This window comes from Numenius arquata, chromosome 12, assembly GCF_964106895.1.
Source record: "Numenius arquata chromosome 12, bNumArq3.hap1.1, whole genome shotgun sequence".
NCBI classification, from domain to species: domain Eukaryota; kingdom Metazoa; phylum Chordata; class Aves; order Charadriiformes; family Scolopacidae; genus Numenius; species Numenius arquata.
In genome coordinates, this window is record NC_133587.1 from 35,340,453 (window position 1) to 35,363,623 (window position 23,171).

At 45.4% G+C, this 23,171-nt stretch overlaps 1 protein-coding gene across 1 annotated transcript in view; it reads left to right on the forward strand.

Annotated features, from left to right (window-relative positions):
- Positions 1-23,171, forward strand: part of PTPRN2 (protein tyrosine phosphatase receptor type N2) — a 654,118-nt gene that overhangs the window by 525,579 nt on the left and 105,368 nt on the right. Inside the window, 1 exon segment of the mRNA XM_074157635.1 lies at positions 22,786-22,998. Coding sequence (XP_074013736.1) covers positions 22,786-22,998 — 213 coding nt within the window.

A 23,171-nucleotide genomic window follows, 5' to 3' on the forward strand; every position in this document is an offset into this window, starting at 1 on the left:
TTAATTTTTTCAGTGCTTGGTCTGATTTTCAACTTCTTGTTAGTGGTATTGTATCAAAGTCTTCCAGCAAGCTCAGAGATCTGACCCCGTAGTTAGTGACTTCATGCTACTTATGTTAGCTAGAAACCTACACAATCTGGAGGCAGGCCTCTTTTGGTGGTCCCAAAGGGGAGTCATGCCTTATTCAAAAAGGATGTGCCACCTGTGAATACCTACCTGTAACTTCTCAGCTTGGGTGATAAAGAAAAAGACAGAAAATGGCTATGGTAACACAAGGAAAGTGAACCTGATTTCTTTTTTTTTTTCATTCTTGTTTGTATTCAGCTGTGTAGGGAAACAGGGGTTACAGGCTTTGCAATTTATACAGCAACTTTTGGCTAAATACTTAACTGCATCTTATAAATTTTAATGAACTGAACTCTACAACAGCCTTGTGAGGGACTGAAGTTCTGCTATGTCCCTTTTACAAATAAGAAAACTCAGGAACTAATAAATGTAATGTCTTGCAAAAAGGATTATACCAAGCATCACGGACAGACTTGGGAAGAAAACTAGAAACTTTATGCCCACTTACCACTTCACCTTCTCAGGGTCCAAAAATGTATGGAAATGTGTAGCACAAAATGCTTTGCTGTCATTGTTAGCTCTGGAGGGCTGCTCTGATGAGATCTGGCATGAGTATGAAGATGGAGATCACCCTGTTCTCTTCCCATCTATCCTCTTATTTCTCTCTGCCCCCTAATATACCCCCCAATAATACTGTAGTTTGAAAAGGAGAGTATTTTATCTTGAAAATACATTGTTTATTTTGAGGATGGGCAGTTTGGAGGATTCAGCAACAGCTGACAAGTCCTGTAGATAGCATTGGGAATTTGCTATTAAGGGAGCTTTTGGTTGTCCCCCTTGCCTGGAGTAGGTAAACTGATACCAACCCTAATTATGGATTTATTGGTCCAGCTTGTGAGATGGTTTTATGCTGATATGATTTTCCTTGTGTGGCCAGGCCATGAGAAGATGAAGTGGGCTTTCCATGAAGGTGTCTTGACCTGCTCCTAGACAGGCATCTTGATTTTTCCTCTTAGTGGCCCAATCAGCCCATAAAATCCACAATTCCTTTCCCATCTGCCCAAACCCTCCCAGCTAGTAGCTCTAGCCTATACCTAACATTAAAAGCTTATGATACAAATCGTGTTAAAAATCCTCTAGACTTTAAAATAAACCTTTTGTTATTGTTGTTGTGCTGACTATCTTATTAGGCAAATGTAAGGAAATAAATAAAATGTTTGCATCTTTTATTTTTCCAAAGGTCTCTGTAATCCTCTGTTACTTCAGTTGTTTAAAAAAATAAAAACCCTGTCTTTCTTTTAAAATCAAATTGAGGCCTATTCTTATTGAAATGAGATGCATAAATCATTCTGCCAGGACAAGTTGTTCAGATCTCATCATCACAAAAAATAATAATAATAATAATCTGGTATATAGAAATTAGTGTGAGCACACATTTTCTACTGTGAGGAGCAAAAAGTGATCTATAACAAGAAAAAATACTCTGCTGGGATCCTTTTTAATAAAGAAAAGCAGCAAGCCACTGGAGAGGTGTTAAAGTCAAAGCACATCTTAGTCACAGAGTTTATAGCTGAATTCCAACAAAAGAGATGTTAAGGTATGGTTTGGTCTTCCCATAAGTAAAATCTGCTGCACCTCACCTACTTCATAACCGTTGAGAGTTTTGCTGACAAATAGATTCATATTAATATTTTAAACTAATGTGTAAGTAAGAGTGCTTGATTTTCTTCAATGATAAATAATCCAGCAGTTCTGTAGATGATGAATGTCCCTGCTCTTAGAAGCTTGAGAGCTGACACTGAGGAAAAATTCGTAATGTAGCTGCTGCCTCTGAAATCTGGGGCTAAATTCAGTGCAGGATTTAGGAGACTGCAGTGAGAAGTGCCTACATCCAAAATTGCAACCCAACAGCCCTCACATCTCTTTCTCTCAGTTATGGCATGTTGTTACACACATTTCTGTGTGATTATAAAGTCTCATAGAACTTGGCTTTGGCTTCTTCAGTGGTCATACACAGAGATCTAGCCTGGTGAAAGCAGAGAGGTGCCTGGCGCCAGCCACAGCCTGGTGACCTGGGCTTTGCCCCAGGACACACTGTGCTTTGGGAAAGCTTGTCTGCGGCAGCTGAGAGCACAGCACCCACTCTTATGGCGTGCATCTATAAGAAAATATCAACATTTATAACTCCACCAGCTGCAATGATTTGTGTCATCCACATCAGGTCTCTCTGGCTGGCCTGCTTGCCCTGCGACAGCTATACAAGGTTCTGCAAGGAGACAGTGACGGGACCAGTGCTCAGGCATGGCCACTTCTTTGTGTGACAGCTTGGTGGTGTCCTAAGGCACAGGCTGGCTACCAGGCGGGCCTAAGCTCTCCCCACTCCACCCTTACACGTTTTTCCAATGCATGAGCCTCAGCACATGACAAAAAGTCAATTCTAGGGCTGAGCATGCACTGAGAGCTTCTTTCAGAGGCATGAGGGATGGCACCAAGGTGATCCTTTGCTTCTCTGCTCCAAGTGCCTGGATGTCCAGGGAGAAGGAGCAGGCTGGAAGCTGTGGACCCTGTCTTCAGCCCTGCTGCCTCCCATGTTCAGGGTCATGTTAGTCTCTGGTCTTCCGAGCAGCATCACGTCTGCTTCCAGGAACCTTCCGCAAAAAGGCATAGCTCGAATGTCTAAGGAGTCCTCCCCTGGCCAGACACCGTAAGGGAAGGAAGGAGAGAAGGAAGGAAGGAAGGAGAGCCCCCAGCTCTGAGAGCACAGGAGGGTAGGTGCAGCATCACTGTTCAGACCTGCCATTAGCAGTGACCTGCTGATGCAGAGGGGTGACAGCAGCTGATGTGCCAACGCTGTCAGTCCGGGCATGTTTCTTTAGCATGCAGCTGAGGGATGCGGTCGCTCAGCCTGTTTTCTCTGCTCAGGGACTTCACCCTTGAAAATTACGATTTGTAATTGTAGCCCTAAACCATATACTGTAACTGTGAAATAGTGCAGTCGCCTGATTTCTCCCATAAAAAGGACTTTGGATTTATTCCTGTTCTCAGTCACTAGAAAGCAATTTATAGCATTCTTGTTCTCTGGCTCTTGATTACAATGAGGTCCAGCTCTCTGGCCAAATGTAGAGTTTATTTTGTTTAACATCTATTTAGTAAAATGTATTAGCAAATTGCAATCAAAACTGTATTTTGTTAATACACTCAAGAAATTCTCTTCCCCTCCTTACCACATGTCATCAGTGACACTTACACAACCAGGACTAAAGCCAAACTTTTGGTTGTCTTCATTTAATGTTGTAACAGGGTGGAAAGCAACAAAGCCTTCTTGGTCTCATATCCATGATCTTCTCCTTAAACTCTGCTCCTACACAGAAATAGAGTAAAAAGCAGGGCTCTGTGGGAAACGCACAGAAAGGAAGCAGCTTAAAAATAAGTAATGATCTTGATGATCTGTTTGTTTGGTTTTCTGATCATTATCTTTCAGGCAGATAAAATCCAAAGGGGGTATGGAGAGGTTATTTCAAAGATGTGAGTGGCGAGACAGAGTGGGGACTGCAAAGAGAAATTAGAAGCTGGTCTGATATTAGGGCAAAGAGACAGAGCTTGTTCCTAAGCATCTCCTTTCTACTTCTTCATCAGCTGAAGGAACCTGGGCTACGGAGTAAACACTTTGGCAGAACCAAAGTGCTACCAAGGAAACTGGATAATATGCTGCATTTTAGCAGCAACTGTGCATGTATTGCAGGCAAGCAAGTGGAACAGGGAAATTTCTTGTACAATAGCCCAATTTTAACCTGGAGTCCTCTTCAAAAAAGTGCCACATCAAATGACTGATATAAGAAGTAATTTGCAAAATTATTCCATCTCTCATTTCCATGAGGATGAACGTTCAGACTTGTGAAGAGTGTGCAGGATTCATAGGTTGTCCCACACAGATAAGACAGGAGAGCTTTCATCATCTTTCTGAGACATTTCCCCTTTTGCGGGACCACTCACCCAGCATCACCCTCTAAAAAGAAGCTTGATGTTCTTGTTTTAATGCACTCATGTTGTATTCCTATCCTGAAGAAATGGTCTTTCTATAGAGGCTGGAAGAAGTCAATACAGCTCCACTCTTGTGCCTCTGATGCAGGAGCGTGCTCAGGGACCTGCCCACCCCAGCCCTGCAGTTGCCTGAAAACTGCAGAGTGTCACGAGGCAACTGGAGTGGGCCAAGATCCAACCCTCATCCATGTATGAGAGAATCTGATGCAGAAAGATATCATTTTTCTCTGTCATACGTATGATAGTCATGTTTCCAAACCCTGCAATTTCAAAATTGTTTAATTTTCATATAATGTTAATCATAGTTATTACACTACTCTATGTTATGTCTAGGGGGAAAAATGAGTGGGAAATTTGTTCTGCCTGAAACTACCAGACTGAAGTATAGAGCAGACACATGAGCTTGTGTCTACTTTAATTTACTCACTGACTGCATCTTAAATTTCATATCTATTCTATCATACTCTTAATTAAGCCCTAAGTAATTTAAAGCTTTGAGGTGGACTACTGTTTTATTTCTAGCTATGGTGCATGGAAGTGTGATTCATATGTGTGAATAAAAATAGATGAGGACAGACCTTCCCTAGTGTAAACTGTTACAGCTCCAGCAACTTGCTTTAGGAGAGAAGACCGAAGAAGTGGCAAAGCTACAGGACGGTGCAGAAGGGGCTTCAGGGCTGAACCTCAGGCCTTTGTGTTGGTCCCATTTCGTATTTGTTCCTATCTAAAGGCAGATGAATGATGAGGTGAACATGGAGAAATTCTCACAATAGAGAAAGTAAATACATCCTGCTGAAGAAACAAGGTGAGGAGGTCTACTGAAGAAACTAGCACCTCCCTTTAGCAAATCTCACACTTCACATAAAAATAGCCCACGCTCAGATGTGTGGTCAGCAGGGAGCTCTCTGCCAGGGCAGCTCCAGCACATTAATCATCTGCCTTTGATATCCAGATGCATTGTCCAGCTCTCATGGGCACTATGTAATGTTATGGTACTGAGTCCATAAACCAGTAAATGGGTTTTGCTGATCCAGACGACACTGAACAACTTGGTTTTGAAACAGACAGACCTGTCTCTGTGTGAAACTCCTTCTGTGGCACTGAATATAAATATAATTACCAAAGATTTAAAATCAACTTCCAGCTGAAAACTTGCCACAATATTCCTGTGTTTCATATCTCAACCCTTCCCTGCTCTCCTTGCTGGCAATGGTATGCTTCTGCCTCTTGCTAGATGCCTGTTGAGAAAAGCCTTTTATCCGTGTGGCTGGGGCACAATTTGGGCTAAATGTAGGAATATAACTCTCCACGAGATCAATGCTGGTGAAAAATGAAGGGCAGAGTATAGTACATCTGTAACTGAGGTATCTTTGCTATCTTGCCTCTAATTTAATTTCGTACTCTTTCTAAAAAGAAAGAGCAGGTTTTGTAAATATTTAGGTATCATTATATTAGAGGCAAGATAGCAAAGATACCTCAGTTACAGATGTACTATACTCTGCCCTTCCTGGATTTAGGAGGAAAAATACTACTAGTGTTTATCTTTCTGATTGGCAAGAAATTTATAATGAAAATCTAAAAGTTAATTTAAAATTTGGTATGACTTCCAGAATATGTTTTTCTGAATATGTTGGAGTTTTCTACATATATCTGTCCTGATACCACATCTCTCCTCACCTTCGTATAGTCTCAGTTTCATTCCTTAGGTTTATTCTTCTTTTCCCGTGCCATTCAGTTGAAGTGGGAACAGAAGACACAATTCTGATGGAAAAAAAAAAAATGTATATTGTAACCATGAGAATATGATGATGATATAAATTAATAAGTGGCTAAAAATTTTTAATAAAATTTCTATTTGATACTTCTCTTTAATATGGGAAATGTTTGCAGCATTTTTGATGAATTTAAATATTCAGCAGAAATTGATTATTGGAAGAAAGAAAAATAATTTTGCATGGTATTTTTTTAAACTGAATTTATTGTTTCTCTTATATCTGTTCTTCAATGTTTATTTCTCTCTCTGAGTGAGTGACAAACAGGAGGGGAAAATGGAGGAATCAGGATAAAAAAGGAGAAAATAGGACAAAGCAGGAATGGGAGGACTTCTACCACTAAAATTTCAGAGGCAAATTTCTAAGACTCCTTACATCAAGAAAATGAAAGAAATAAAACATTTCTATAAGAGCCACAGAACAAAAATTAGTTCAATTTTGTTGTTTTTCCTCATTTTCAGGTTGGCTCTACTACAAAGAAAATGAGAAAACTGTCTTTATTATCATTAATCTGGTTCCATTCAGCCATGCTATTTATCTACAGCAGAGCCAGTAATGCAAAGGGAAGGCACAATGCCTTTATATTATCTCCTCTAAATATGCAAGAGTTTATGAATAAACTATTTATCAGCTTTCTTTGTGAACAATTCTGAATTTTCTTTAAATTCACATTATTATTACTTGCGGAGCACCTTCTACTTTGACTCCAGCACATTTTCTTCAGCTTCCATATGATCAAAGCATCTTATGCAGATGGACCTTCTTCTATTCTGCCAAAATGTGTCAGAGTTTGCCAGTTATCCCACAGAAGAAGGATGGAGAAAAGTATGTGAGATTAATGTTATATTACAGATTGGCACAAAGAAATGGAAATTAACTGATACAGCATATTACCATAAGCTCAATTAGTTTAAATTAGGAAAATTCTCAATTTAAAAAATTCTTATTTTAAGATACAACATTAAAATTCTCTCTGTGTGTGGAGAATGTCTGCACTGTGTCTCATTTCAGGCATTTTTCTTTCCATTCATCTTTTCTACTACCATGTAAATATGTATTCAGAGTTATTCTTCCTCTCTGCCTAGCTTTTGCTGGTATTTCTCACATTCTGTGTGTTTTGTCACTCTTGATTTTTGTTCTCTCCTTCCTCAATCAGGTGTTTGAACAAAAGACGACAGTGTTCACGTTTTCTCTGGGGATGTAAAACAGAACAAGATAAAATCAAAAGTTGGGTCATGTCGTGATACATATTTACTGAAACAAAAACATCCCTGTCTTTGAAAGAGTGTATGTTTATGGATGTATTTTTAAACTAATGACTCACTGGATATGTTTCAGTTTTTAGTGGTGCGTGAGTAATGCCTGGGAGTCCGTGTTTAAATGTGAGGGAAATCTTGACATTTTTAAAGGGAATTCTCTGGTGTTGTTTCTATGGTAACTTTTCTAAAGAGATGATATTTGTTTCGGTTGATTTTTAATTGTGATCAACAGTAGAGTAATGAATATATTGAACATAAAAGAAAATAAATTGCATTTGTTATGAGCGCTTTCAGACCAGCAGGAGACCAAGGGACCCGTTGCACCTCACCTAAGCCCTTCTCTGGGGGCCTAAAGGACTTTCCGTGGTTCATGGACTTGACTTGGTTTTTAGAAAGCAGGAAAGCAACGTAAAAGGCACAAGCATGTATCAGGGCACACCGATAGTGGGGTTAGAGCAACGTGGTTCCCAGTAGTGCCAGGGCAAATGTTTGGCTTAGTGAAACAGAAGACATGATAATCAATCCCAAAGTTGAATTTAGCTAAAGGAACAAAAGTATCAAAAATAGTGAGTTAGAGATAATGATGTAGGAAAATTAAGACCTTAAATAATGCCTTTGCACATCCTTGTCTCAACAGTATCTTCTCCATTTGCTTGAAGAGCTGAACAGCAGAATGTTTCTTTTAATCATAGTTACAACTCTAAAAACTTTCAATACATTTACTTTTTAAACAGTGCAGTACTTTAAGGCATAGTTTCCTTTTGCCTGTGAAGTCAGACCCTAGTATGCTTTTGTCCTACAAGCAGGGCTAGGTACAGGAAAAGGTGTAACTGTGATCATGGCACTCATTCCTGGCCACTGAGGTGCTCAGGGGAGAGTTACACTTTCAGGCACAAAGCAATTGATCCAAATGCTAACCAGCAGCTCTTCCCTGAGTGTGTTTAAAGTCCATTCTGAGATCTCCACGATGCCTTCAGGAGCTCTGAGGACAGGATCAGAGGGAGGCTGGAAGGAATTCCAGAGGAATTTTTTTCCATAAGTACTGTTTCTCATTAATTTTCTTGAATTCACAGGGAAATGTAACACATAAAACTTAGGAGCAGCTATGTTGGAGAGTATCTAATTCATTGTGGAAAATTAAATTCTACATGTAGTTTGGGATAGTGAACCCTTAAATTTTCCTGAGCTCTGCATTTGAAAGGGCTGTATTATTAGTATTGCTGGCAATTTAAAATTTGATATTGAATTAAGAGAAATCTTTGAGAGTTATTGGAAAATTTTTTGAACAAAGTTATCATACACAGAGTGAGTGGTTAAAAACAGGGAAGAGGCAAGACAGTCTATTCTTTCAAAAGCTTGAGCAAATCATAAAAAAAGTGATAAACAGAAGATCTTTTCAGCAGCTCTGACTTTCCCTCTGCAATTAGCTTTGCATGAGAGGCTTGTCAGTGCGCGTCTTATCAAGCTCTGACATGACCCCTTCATTCTTTGCCCTTCCAAAACTCTGATGAAGTTATGGGAATCCAGTGACAGGCGTGCGGACGTAGCTCTTGGTGCCACTTGTAAGGCTACTGTTTAAGGGTGAAAGCTTCTGTTCATATAAATCAGCACTGTTGCTCTTCTTCTTCCATTTAAAAAAATGAGACTTCAGTGATAACTGCTTCAAACCCCAAGTGTTTGAGTACAGGTAAAATCTTATGGACCATACCTACATTTTCTGTAAATTGACATACCTGTGTTGGTAAAGCAGTGACTCTAAAGTCTTAATGGTTTAAATGGAATTTTAAATATCTAGAACTTTGTTTTGAAGTTAATTGAAAAAAACCTAATGAGAGTGTGTGCATGTGCCTCATTACATGCAAAACATAGGATAAGTACTTTTTCAACAATCTTTCTGATTTCATGTGTAATCTGAAGGCACAAATTTAAAGCACGTATTTTTAAAATGACTGTGTGATACATTCATTCTAGCATGCTGTCACACATAATTATTTATCTGGGGTTTATAGCTTGTGGTTGCATAAACCGATGTAGTCATCTCCTGTTTCTATAGCCGGAAAAGGCATTTTTTTTTCAGTGATCTTCAATGCTTATGTGACTCAGAGAAGAAATGGGACTTTCTGAAAGTTACCTAGTCTCGGTCCTCCTTCCTACATATGTCAGGGTCTTCTTTCTCTTTTTGGTAAGTGTTCATACTTTCAGGAATCTAGTTACATTAAAAGAGCCATGCACATAGTGCCTACTTCCTTTACCAACCAAGGGCCTGCTTCAAATCAAGGGGCATTTTGTCATTTCTTCAGTAGGAGGAGAAAAAGAAGAGGAAAATCCTGGCAAATTGCTTTCTAAAATACAAAATTGGGGTGGGAGTCGGGGTGGTGTCTTTATTAGATATATTGAAAGCATAAGAAGGATTTTACTGTATGTCTGGCATCTTTGCCAAATTATCAGTTAGATCCCAGCTCCAGGACCAGTGTTACTGGTGAGGTTGCTGATGCTGTTTAGGTTTCCACCATTCCTATGTCTCACAACATAAAAGCAAGACCCTTATCAGGGACCCTAAAGCAATGGCAGCACCAACTAGAAATCTTAAATAAGGTGTAGTACTACTGGTGCATGAACTTCAGGTGGTCTAACAGCACTCTGTAGTTCCGACAATTGTTAAAATTTCATATACCAATTAAAATACTTTCTTAATATGTTTTCATAAGAAGGCATTGTTGTGTTTTCCACAAAGATGGAAAGGTGGAAAGACTGCAGGTCTTTCTCTGCAGTCAGAAATGGAAGGTCGATGTAAAAAGAAACTCAGTGGGACTGTACGAAGCACATAAGAACTTTGTAAACCATCTGCTTTAGAACTTTAAACTATTTATAAAGTTTGCTTTATAACAAAATCAAAATTTTTATTTTGAATTTATAGTACAAACAATTTAAAACTAATAAAAATGATCTAACGTCAGATACAGGTAGGTTGGAAGGAACTTCGATCAATATAATGAAGGACAATTTTCTAACATAATCTATGTTTGTCCTAAGGCTATCAGTATTAGAAGATAAGATAGAAAGAGCAATATTTGTGTCAAAGGCAGAAAAAACACATCTTGATTTCAGATCTCATATGGATTTGCAGCACTGGCTACTATTCTGAAAATACCTTTTCACATGTAAACTGTACTAGTTTGTTTTCATCTCAGGAAAGAAGAAATACATACTCTTTTCATTACAATATTAAAATAGCACTTTAACAAAACTAATCTGCTGATGTTACAGTAGAGAAAACTGATACCTAACAGTTCTCTGAATTCTTAGCACGTACAGTACTGACGTGTAAAATAAGTTCAGCATTTCAATGATAGCCACATTTTGTTATAACAAGATCACAGTGTAAAATCATGCATTTCTCGTAATGTTTTACCATTAAACAGGTTTTGAGTTGGCATTTTTGTAGAAGCTTCTTAACCGGGATTTCATAATAACAGTATTTAGTCCATGTTAAAACTTAAATTAATATTTTGATTTATATTCTGTGAATATAAACCTAATCACAATGCAATTAAGTATTTTTTTGTGAAATATTGATTTACATAAAGCCTGACCCTGAAAGCATTTACTATTGTGTTCCGGTTGCTATTCTGATTAGTTCTGTTGATTTATCATTAATTTTGCAGATTGAGGTGGGCAGGATTGGGCCCTGATTTACAGAAGGCCCCCAAACTGTTCTGAAATGTATAAAGGACATGTTTCAAAACACTTGCTGTGACTCCTGAGGTATTTTGAAACTTTTTCTTCAATATTTAGTTTTCTTTCAGCTGCTGCTGCTGCTCAAATATTTGAAGGATGGAGTTATTATAGAATTAGCTAGAATGACACTTTTTTTGACGTAACTACTAACAAGACTGCCTCTGTCTTGTCCTGTGGTTTATCTTGAGAAAGAAGTTCACCTGCAAATCGAGAACATGTCAGCTTTAATTAAATTGAATATTAAAAGCACAATTCATCCAGTTGTTTTGTAATATTTTGTCTATGGATCAGTAAGCATCACAGGGAAGGGGATCAGGGAGATCTAATAGGTTTTTTGAATTTACCTGGAAAAAATGTAATAAAACAAAATCTTCATTTGTTTAAAAATGTCTGTAAAGGCATCTAGTCTTATATCACTGAATACCTTTATAAGCAATATTTTATCAGGATGTCACACTTATAGGGCTATATCAGCCTCCTAGAAGGCTGAGCTGACCTTTTCGGACAGTTGGACCTCATTTCACTAATGGGAACACCCAAACATCTCTGCATCTTTTTCCTATTTAAAAATAAACAGTCAAATGTGAACAGGCCAATGTGAACAGAGAACTAATCAATAGAAGATTTGCATTCAAGTTTGTTTGATTTGATGAAGCATAGAACTATTTTATTTATTGAAACTGTATTAATGTAATTAAAATAAATGGAAAATGCACTCTTTACTTAATATTTTAAGCTGTCTCTGAAGAATAGTATGCAGCTTGAATTTAGTTATCATTTTTAAAATGCAAGACAGATTAATTAGATTCATATCTTAGCCAGAATGAAATCATTTTCTTAATAAAGCTAAGAGCTCTAGAATTTGCTTGGAAGTAGAAAGTGTCTGGTGTCGATCTTCACAGATGAACAGGAGAAGATAAGATGTAAAACTCAGTGAAGTTCAGTGTTTAAATACTGCTAAGTCCATTTTCAAATTATGGTCCTAGGTGTTGAGTTTATAAGAAAGGTGTGGTGTTTTCAAGACACGGGGGCTCTGTCTCTTTCTTAAAACATGTATTCCTAAAGTTAAGGTAATTTGAAAAAAATGTGTATAGGAAGTTAATATTTGGCAAAGACTTTTTGTTCATAGGAGTGAAGGAAATTCAACTTTGATCTTAAGATCCTCACACACAGAAAATCTGTGGAAAATCCTCTGCAACATACTTGGATTTGTATTTAATGAGCTCCAAAGGATGTCAGATAAAACTTTTAAACAAAACAACAAATGAGATTAAATGGCATTTTAGCTTTATCATACATCCTTTAAAAGAATGAAAATCCATTTCATGCTATACATTGTGCATGCATTTGCAGAAAGAAGTGACTAAACTTAAAATTGCAGACAGATTTGTAGTCAGAAATCAAGGCAAAAAGGTCAGCGTGGTTTTCAGCACCCAGTTATAAGGAACAGATTTTTAGGGAATCCCACTAAACATTGCTGCTTCTCAGACAACAGCTTCATTCTATGCAAACTGGAAATATGTTTCAAGCATCTTTCTCATTGAAATCACAAGAATCAGAATATTTTGAGTTTAGGCATAGTTCAAAGACAGCTCTTAAATTTAGATGAATGTTAGTGCAAATCTTCAAACTACTAGTATTTTAGATGCACTGAATCCAGAGAAACTGTCTCAAAGTAATTTTTACTTTCAATTTCAAGCGTTTTCCAAGAAAAAGACATGAAACTCTCTAGAAACTACCAAAGTGCTGCTTGTGTCAGGGTTTGGATTCTTTTTTGTTTTGCCATTTACAAATGCTTTAAATTATTTGAGAAAATGTATTTAGACCACCTACATGTAAGTTATTAAATTGAAAATGAGGTTTTATCAAGTACCAGTAAGTCCATTCACAAATAGGGGCTGTAACAGTACTATGAAAGCTTTAAAAACATTTTAAAACTTTTAAATTAGTAAACTCTTAAACATTATTTCTTATATCTGGTAATGCATCCGAAGTTTTTAATGAATAGTATATTAACAAAACTGTGTTAAAATGATTTCTTCCTGTGACATAACACTCGAAGATATTTACCATCCCTTTAAAGGTTGTATTTAGCACGAGATAAAATAATGAATTACGTAAAAATGAAAGTATTCTAAGTTTCACTAAAAATTTCTCAAAATTTCACTGTTAAAAAAAATGTGTTTTAAATAGCGTTTTGCTGTGTCTTGACACTTTTGGCCAGTCAATTTAATGTTCAACCAGTTCAGTCCCTGCCAGTTCTGAAAAGATGCAATATTTGCTCAGGAAATCATAATTAATATATTTGTAAATAAGAAGTATAAACTACACAGCTAATGGAAGTATTTATCAGTTTCAGAGAGTTCATTAGAAGGATCAATATGCAAACACACGTGTCCTTTTAATGAAATCTCTCGGCGGGTTCATTTATCTTTCAACTTAAGTAATACAGGTTAGTGAGCATATTATGTATGCTGTGGCTCTTAGCGGGGCAGGGTAATATTAGACGCAGAAGCGTGCTCTCAGCCTGACAGACTGACAAAGTTGATACCGTGCAGTAAAAATGTAGCTGATTAAATGTTTGGAGAAGCCAAATTTATGTTAATCTGTGGGAAGGTGAAGGATTTTCCGTGAGCGGAAGGCGGGTAGGAGCGTGAGGAGTACCTCTCTCTGCTCCCCAGAAACCTTCTTGTCAAAAAGCGGTGTTGATGTAAACAGCATCTTCCTCCGTCTGCAGCGGGAAGGGTCGGTGCGGGTGTGAGGGTGGCGGGGGGTGAGCCTATGGCACAGCTGCTCTGCGCTTTGGGAACACGGCAGAACGACCCTGGGCGCGGTGATGATGATGATGGCACTTTCGGCGCCGTTCTGTAGGTTTAAGCGAAGTGTCGCTCTGGCGCGGGGGATGCTTTGGGGATACAGGCTGCCGTCGCCCTTCCTTGGCTTCCCGGACAGGCCCGTGTCCTTACCCAGGGGCAGGCTTCGGAGGAGCGCTGGGAGGAGGAATACTGGCCAGGGGGAGAGGGAAAAAAATCTGAAAAGCTACATGAGGTTGCTGCAGTGTCACCGGGAGCCCGAGCCGCCCGCTCCCGCCGGGAAGGCAGCGAGCCGTGCCCCCGACGGCTGCCGGTGTGGCGGGGGGGTGGGGGTGAGGAAGGGGGCGGCCCGGGCCGCCCCGTCCATCCCATCCCATCCCACCCCCGCACGCCACCCGCTCCGCACAGTCCCGCCGCCGGGCCAGCCCCGCGGCTGGGGAACGGGCGGGGCGGAGGGGGTCCCTAGGCGGGGAGAGGAGCAGCTCGCCCTGCTTGATTTGCGTTTCTCTCGGCTCAGGGGGGTGTTGCTCGGGGCGGGGGGGCTCACAGGGGCTGCCGCCGCCCGAGTCGGGGGAGGCTGGGGCACAGCGGCGGCGGCGGGGGTGGGGGGGCGGGCTGGGGACTGCATAGGGGAAGGGAGGCTGACCTCCCCCCACGGCCAGAGGAGGGCAAGCTCTGCCCTGCCTGCCATCCCCAGCCGTAGGGGCAATGGGAAACAATGGGGCCGGGGAGGCGGGAGGACGCTTCATCGGGGAGAGGGGGGACGGTCTGAAGGGCCCTCCCAAGGACCTGTCACCTGCAGCCGGCAGCCCGCTCGCTCTTGTCCCGCAGTCGGGGCACTCCGCGGGCAGATGCTTCGGGGGTACCCCCGCAGCGTATTTGCGGGAGACAAGGGAGACCGCGAGGTCCGTTTCGTTATAAGGGTCGGTGCCGCCCCGGGCACCTGCGCGGAAAAGCGGCTTTAACTCGGAGTTAGGGATGTGCAGCGCCGGGCACAGCCCGGCACCGCTCGCCCGCACCGGCACCGCTCCCGCCCTCAGCAGTCCCTGCCGTGATTCATTTAACCGGGTTCCGCCACTGTCCCATGGCTGGTCGCAGCACACTGCTGCTTCCTAATTTCGTGTGTTATTTAGAGAACCAGGACGGGAGGTGGAAAAGTTTGGACCTCCTTTACTCGGCGCTGTGTGATGGGGGTTTTTTTACGGGAGGAAAGTGTTTTCAGGAAGAAGCGTTGCGGGCTTCTTTGCTGTATTGTCATGCAAATGATCTTTAGGTTTTCCTTACTGCCCTTGTTGGATTTCAATTTTGGGTATCCGTCATTGTTCTGCCCGCCGCTTCCATCTTGTAAGAACGGCACTAAAAAAAAAATAATAAAGAAACGAAAAGAAAAAACAAAAGATGCGGGGGGGAGGGGGGGAGGAGAGGGAGGGAGGGCGGTTGGGGAAGGACGCGTATTAAAAAAAAATTCAAAAAAAAAAAAAAAAAACAAAACCCAAGCAAAACACACACACACACCCTTCCACAACAGAAACCCCCAACAGCTTTTTCAAATGAGTGACACAGCCCGTGTCCATTCATCGCCTCACTCCGGCGAAGGGTTTCTGCACAGCCCAGACCTCCTTAGCCAATTGCTGCCAGCAACATGTGGAGGGGAGGCATCGCTATAGCAACCGGTGGATGGGCCATGTGCGGCAGCCGGCAGGGGCTGCCACCGGCCCGATATAAGGAGGGCAGCGCCGGGCCGCGCCGGCATCCTCCACCCGCGCCCGCGCCCCGCGGGGACCGCCTGGGCTGCCCGGGGACACCGGCTCCCCCCGCCCCGCCGCGCCGCGCCGGGAGGCGGCTGCGAGGCTGCCAGGAGCGTCTGTGGCTGCCGCCGCCTTTGTCTGCGCCGAGGAGGGGAGTGGGGAAGGGGAAAGGGGGTGTGTGTGTTGGGGGGGAAGTTTTGGCACCGGAGGAGGATTGCTAGAGCCCGCCGAGGTGCGCTGAGCCCTCCCGGGGAGGAGCCCGTCCCGGCACGCCGGCTGCGGCGCCATGGCAGCAGGTAAATGCGGCGGAGGATTGGGGGGTGTGCGGGGGCGGGGGGGGAGCGCCGTGTTTCGAGGCAGCCCGGCCAGGGCTCGCGGGGGAGCGGGGTGTGGGGGTGGGCGGGATGGGGGGCAGCCGCCGCCCGCTCCGTCGGGTCGGGTCGGGCCGGGCCGGGTCTCCGCGAAGGAGATTGGGCGGAGGAAGGGCCGCTTCGCCTCCCCCCGGCCCCGCGGCCGCTGCTCCGAAAGCCCCCGGCCGAACGGTGCCCCGGGGATGCCCCGGGACGCGGGGCCGTCAGAGGAGAGGGGCGGGAGGGGGCCGCGGGCCCGCCGGGGCGAGGACGCGCCCTTCCCGCTCCCCTCGGCTCGGTGCCCCAAGGAGGGTGCGCGGAGGCGGCCGCCGGAGCCCCATCCCCGGGCGGGGGCGGACCGGGAGCGGCGGGGCCCAGCGAGACGGGGCGGCTGCTGCGTTGACGGGGCCTCCGGCTCGGCCGGCGGGTTACCGAGGGACGGCTCCCTTGTTGGCAGTTTAAGGGCGCTTTATCTAATCCCTAAATTATGTGCCTTCAGCATCAGCATTAGATCAGCGCTGGCGCTACGGCTTGTGTTTCTCTTGCTTGCCGAAGATATTTGATTAAGCTCGGCTATCGCTGACCGTCCTCTTGGCTCGGGCTCTGACACTTTGTGACTTGGACCTGCCGAGCCCCTCTATTTATCTGTTTCCCTCTGGCTTACAAAGCCCGGGCTGAGGAGGAAACCCGCTTCCTGGAGCTCCCGTTCTGCTGCTTTCCCCTAGTAGCTCCTGAGTCCTTAGACATGGGAATCGAAGTTTCTTCACCATGGTGGCTCCGCGCCCTGCTCTTCTTGCTGCCACCCCAGAGGCGCGCTGTGCAGTTTCGGGTAGGACGGGCCACGCTTCTCCATCTACGGCTCACCTACCTCCTCCACAGGCATGGATGTGGCTGTCTGGTTTCCCGAGTCGTGTGTTATCCCTACAGCCTCTCAGTGATGCTGTAGGCTTTTGTGCCGTACTCTTTAACTAGATGTCAACTTAAAAAAATACCCAGATCCTCGGGAAAATCTTGAAGCTCTTTAAATTTCCTCTTTCGCTACCTTATTCCTTCCACACTACAAACTTCTTTGGTGTTCTTGGACATTTTGGCATTTCAGCAGCACCTTGTAGTGGGATTCAGGATAGTAGCTGTAATTTCTTGTAACTCTAACCAGAAACTTCACTTCTGTTTACCTTTAGGAAGCCAGAAGAAAATATCTACCATTGATCAAGGGATCTTTGAACTCGCTGAATTCTTGATTGTATTCAGTCATTGTTCATGGTATTAATCCTGCTAAAAGGTATAGAGACGCTGCAGAGTGCTTTGTGGTGTTGAAGGTTGCAGAAAGATCATTGTACCCCTACAGATGAATAGATCTGTGGCTCTTGCAGTGACCTTTCTCAGTGATTTGAATAAGCTGCAGTTCCCAGAAATCCATCTGCCTTTTGTGTTTGTCGATTTGTCTAATCTTTCCGACCCCTAAAAGAAGCAAAAAGTACCTTCCCATCCGATTTCATCCTCCCGAGTAAAAGCGTTAAATTGACCTCATTTCAGGTGATGAACTGACATCTGCTGAAAGTGATCCTGGCATCAGGCGAGCTTTCCAGGAGGGTTGTGAAAAGGGAGGCAGAGGACAGCGGCCCCAGAAACCTCTTGCTAACTCTAAAGATAGTACCGTAAAACACCAACAAGTAGCCTGGACCATACAGCTCGGGAGCACAGTGCTGAGCACAAGAAACATTGTACGCACTGAAGGTGAACATCCCCAGGCCCTGCTGTCCCAGTCTCACCTGACTGGGAAGCGCGAAGTAGGGGAGGAGAAGCAGGAACCACAACCAAGGGAGATGCTGCTTTCCCTTCTGTTTGCTTTCTTATTTTACTAAAGGAAAAAAAAAAACCAAAACCTGTAGGTTTCCTGGGGACAAATTAGGGTAGCCACGCTCCTCCTGATGTAAAGTGTTTCTCTGATTTTCTAGTAATCTATCAAAACTTAACCAGCATAGTGTATCTCAACCTATGTCTCAGATAACCTTATAGAGGGAAATACTAGAAGAGAATTTAAGTTTAGATTTGTTTAAGCAAGCAGACACACAGATGTGTGTGTGTATATATAAATACATATTTTTAATATATATATCTCTATACGCACCCACACACATCCCTTTCTTCATGCTTTCTATATTAAGGAAATAATACACATATCCTTTATGGTTTGTTTTAATGTCAGTGGCTGCGATTACTAGCAAAGGATCCTCTTAAAAAAAAAAAAACAAACCCTGATGAACTAAAACTTATTTTAGTGAAGTTTATTTTTAAGAATAATGATTTTCTTGTAGAATTCTTTTCTTCTGCCTAGGCACTTTTTTCCCTTCTTGAATGGCAGATTTGCAAGTACAATTTCATCTCCACAGAGGAACAATAGCTTTCAGTTGCACAAAGGATTTCTCCCACCCTGAATCCAAACCACAATGCCTCTTGCTCTGATAATAGCTTCTGAAAAGATTTTGTAATGCACAGAATTAATACATGATTATTTCCGCCTCACTTCTCTCATTTATTAGATTCTATAGTGAATTCCAAATTAAAAATAGCACCTCTTGAGTTTTTTAACGTTCTAATATTTTGAAACAAATCATATTCTGAAGTTCATCTTTTTGCCCATGTTTACTGAGAAATCTGCGTTTTTTGATTATTGCTCAGAAACAAAACTCTCTAATGTAAATGTAAAAATCAAGGCATGCAAAAATTACAAGAAATTATAATGTCAAGTTGTTTTAAAATGAATTGTAGCGATTTTTCCTTTGCATACTAGAAGAGAGGTCGGGTGCAGTAACTGGCAAACTGTGCTTTAAATCAGGAATTTCTTTTTAAATTTATGAACCAAAACAAAACCTCAAGTTCAGTTAGAGTTTTGCTTCAGCGAGGACCAGAATCAGGCCCTGTGTCCTAAAGGAAATAATGAAGTGTAATTCTGCTGAGGCATCTGGAAGGTGAGCTTTCACATCACTGCATGGGGAGCTCCTCTCTGCTCTTACAAAGACTTTCTCCCACACTTCCAACATAGGTGTGAGAACTTATTTACATGAAAGCGTACATTAAATATTTACTGACATTTGCCTGGAATTCGTTTGAAATGTCGGCTGTTCTGCTGCATCATGGGATGACACCGTGGAACGGGACGCTGCTCTTTGATTAGAACAGTGATTTGTGACTCTAGCGTTATGGCTGCTCTAGTTACTGACTCACTTTTGGGTGTATATAAAATGCGTTCTGTCGAGGGACTGGGAAAGCCTACATGAGATCAGATCCTAAGCATTTTTTCTTCCTTCTTAAAAAAACCCAACCAACCGCCACAAACCCTGACAGAAGCGCTGTACCTCAGGCACACACTGCTGAGTGTAAGTGGTAGGTGCAATGTTGTTCTCAGACAGGGTAAATCTTTGCCTTCTAGTATTTAAGCTCAGGCCGGGCTGTTTCAAAGCAAGGAAAGACTGGATGAACATCTCCAAAGCCTCTGTACTTAGAGTCACTTCCTAAGCCATCCATTTAGGAATTAGTTTTTCCTTCACCGTGACTCCGTGATATTACAAAATTTTCTGAGGAGAAAATAATTCAGAGGAATGTCAATATATTCTGTTATATAAAGTTTAAAAAAAATGCATAGTTACATGTAGCTGAGTTTAATATTTAATTACGTATAATTTATGTGGTCTATTTATTTGTTAAGCCTTTGGGGGAGGAGGGGGGAAGGTGATTTGTTTTTCTTGTTATGCAACAGCTATTGTTCCCCTTCCACCCCAGGCACACACTCCATGGCAGCCCCAACCAGCACAGGGAGAGGTGTTCTGCTTTAAAAGACATCCGCCTGTAAATGTCAAATTCATAAATATTTAAACATTTTTCTTTCAATTTCAAGTCAAGTCTGACAGGACGCCTCTAATTAACCCTGGGCTCCGTTTCAGGCTGGGGCCTTATTGCAGGGAAGAATCGGGGGTTTAGGTGAGATGGGGAAATCTGTGCTTCTGGCTGGGGGGGGGGGGAGAGCTGGTAACTCGTCGGGTTAGTTTTTACCCGTTTCATAATTTGATATTTGGTCAGACATCAAGCAGGATGAAAGGGCAGCGGGATTATCCAGTTGAGTTGGGGGCAGTGGGGACTGTTTCGCGGTGGGGCGGGCCCCGCAGCTCTCTGCGGCGCCGGGTGTCCGCAGCCCGGGGCCCGGCAGAGCCGCCGGTGCGGGATCCGGAGCCCAAGCCGGGCGGCGGAGCTTCGCCGTCGGTTTTACCCGGCGGTTTATGGGGGGTCGCGCAGCCGGCAGCAGTCCCCCATGCCAGGGTGTTTCCAAGGGGCGGCGCGGGGGTTGGCCGAGGTGGCCCCGAGAACCAACCCCCCAGGAGGGGAGAGGGGGACCCTCCGGGCCCCGACGGCAGCGGCTCCGGAGGTGCTCCCTGTAAAGCGGGAGGGAGGAAGGAGCGGGGAGAAAGGCCGGCGGCCCCATGGCAGAGGCCCCTCTCCCTCCTCTGCCAGTCGCCCCGACGGGGCGGGCACCGCCGGGCGGCCGCGCAGGCGGAGAGCGGCGGGCAGCGGCCGAGCCCCTTCGCCCTCCTGCTGCCGGGCAGCCATCCCCTTCCAGGGCACGGAGGGTCGGGGCTGGTCCCCCAGGCATTTAGGGGTTTTGCAAGCCCTCGCCTGCCTGAAGCCCATCACTAGGGACACGGCTACACTGGCTCCCCACGGGAGATGCTTACCGAGGTGTAAACAATGCTGAACACCCCACGGAAGGTTCCAAATTCTTCCCCGTGTTTCACGGTCCCGGGTGCAGCCGTGCGGGATGTCTCGGCGAGCACATCTTTTGTTAAGGGCAGCCAGCTCCGGGGACGGGAACCCCAGCTCTGCGGGGAAAGCTGCCCGGCAAAGTTGGAAGCAACATCTAAAATCACTGTAACTACCGGGGGAGAAAGGCAAGAATGCTCTTTTCTCTCCGCCGTGTTTACTCGGGGCATTTGACAGCACTTTGCTCCCATCATTTTCGTTGCTTCTCTGGCATAGCCCTTTCCCCGGGTGCTTGTGCGGCTCTTTCACACGGTCACCGTAGAAGGAAAATCGTTTAAAACCGCGGTTGCGAAAGCGGAGAGAGAAAAGATTGAGGAGCGGTGCCCAAAAATGCCCGCCGGTCTCTTTCTTCCCGGCGGCGGTGCCCCTGCGCGCAGCCGGGGTCCGAGGCGGCCCGGGGAGCGGGGCCGGCCCGCGGGGGGTCCCGGCGGGGCGGGGGGAAGGGGGGAGGTTGTCGCCGCCTCGCTGATGGGAGGCCAAGCACCGCGGCGAGGCGGATTAAGGTCCCGGGGCGCAGCTCTCGGGGCGGGGGGGGGGGGGGGGGCGCCGGCACTTTGGCGGGAGCTGCCTATTTAAATGCAGATTGCGACCTCCGGCCCCGAGGGGACGGCGGCCTTTCAGGGGGATGCTAATGGCAGAGCGCAGCAGCCCTTTACACCCACCCCCCCAGGCCCCCAGGGCCGAGCTGCGAGCAGGCGGCGGCTGCCGTCGGTGCTGCCCCTCCCGGGTCTCCTTTGCAAGCCCCCCCGCCTGGCGCGGAGAGCGGGCAGCGGTGCGGGGCCGGGGCCACGCTCCCCCCGGGGCAGGTGCCCGGTTGAGGCCGCGGAGCGCCGGGGGGTACGCGGGGAAGCAGCCCCGCATCCTCCCCCCCGGGGCGGGGGGGCAGCTCCGTCCTCCTGATGGCTGTTGGGATTTGGAGGAGGGGCCGGCTGCGGTTTAGGGGAGGGAGGGAGGCGGAGGGTCCGGCGGTAGCTGCGCGGGCGCGGAGGCGGGCGGCACATGGCTGGCTCTGGGCGAGCCCTGCGCCCGCCCCCCCCGCCGCTGCCCGGGGTTTACAAACCCGGCAATCCTCCTCCGCTCGGCGCATCCAGGCAAGAAAATCCGGGAGTCTTATTGAACCTGCATTTCCATTAACTCAGCCTCAGCCCCGGCTAATCCGCAGCACTGAAGGCAAGGAGGCTAATTAATGACAAGCTTTTACAGTCAAGACCAGCGATAATTGCTTTGGTGGCCTTTATGATTACAAGATAAAAATGGACCGGGCCTGACATAAGAGCCACTGTGTACACTGCAAGACAGGAGGAAATTAAGAGCTGGCTAGCTGAATACGGAGCAGAAAATTACTAATAGAGGAGAGATAATGAATAGGCCGGCTAGGCATTCATGGGGAAAAATCCATTTTGTTACCACGCGAAATTAGGTGGTGGAAAGGAGTTTGCTAATTGTTCTCATCTTGTAGCAACCAGGACTGAGGCAGGGGCGTGCTTTTCAATTCATTTCCCTGGTAATTGTGAAAGGGGGAATGCAGGCCAAATGAGTCTTGCTGCAATTTGCGCGCCTGGTCTTTTCATTTTCATGTTGCGTTTTTAATTGTTGCTAATATAGCTTATAATGAAGCTAATGAGGGGAAATTATTGTACAACTTTTTAGCACATGGAGACAAGTGAAATGCACTAGAAGGATCCTCTCCTATTGCTGCAAAAATAATAGTAATCTGGAGGAGTTTGGAACTATCGGGCTTTTTTTTAATCCTTTTCGTTCTACAACAGACAAAAGGAAGGACCGCCGCCTACTTTTTTTTATTATTATTATTTCTCCGTTGTTCCGTGTTTTATTTCTCACCCCAAGAAAAAAAAAAAATACCGGATTTTCCCCCTCGCAGCCCCTGGCCCTGGATGCGGTCCCGCGGGGCGGTGTGCGGGACGCGGGGGGAGGAGGGCGCGGAGCTGCGGGGCGCGCCGCGGTGCTTGCGCGCAGCCGGCGCGCCGCCTCCGCCTTTCGGTAATTAAATGCGAGCCGCCGGGATGAAGGGGGACACGGCAGCAGTGCTGTCCCTGCCCGTTCCCTTTGCCTCCATCCTTGGCTGAAAGTTAGCGCTGTTTTTCCCTGACGGGTGTTCTCCCACCTCCGCGCTGCTCCGCGACCGCGCAACTCAGGCGCTGCCTCTCTCTCCTCCCCTGCAGAAAAACAACGTCCCGCCGCTCCCGCAGAGCGGGGAAGAGGCAGAGTCCGCCAAATTCCTCCTCCTCACCCTCCTCTCCCTCGCCTGCATCGCCGGGGTCCTGGCGGCATCGGGGGTCGCCTACTGCCTCCGCCACCGCGCCCACCACCGCCTGAAGGAGAAGCTCTCGGCCCTGGGGGCCGACGCCGGCTCCGACGCCCCCGCTGCTTACCAGGTAAGGACGAAGCTGTCCTCCTCCGACCCTGCTCCCCCGGGGTGCCCGGCAGAGCCCAGGGGGACCCTTCTCGTATTGGAAGCCGAGGGGGTGGGTTTGTTTCCGACGCTGCCCCCCGCTCCATTCATATTCCCGTGGATTCACTGTAGCAGCTTTTTATTGCTGGGTATTAA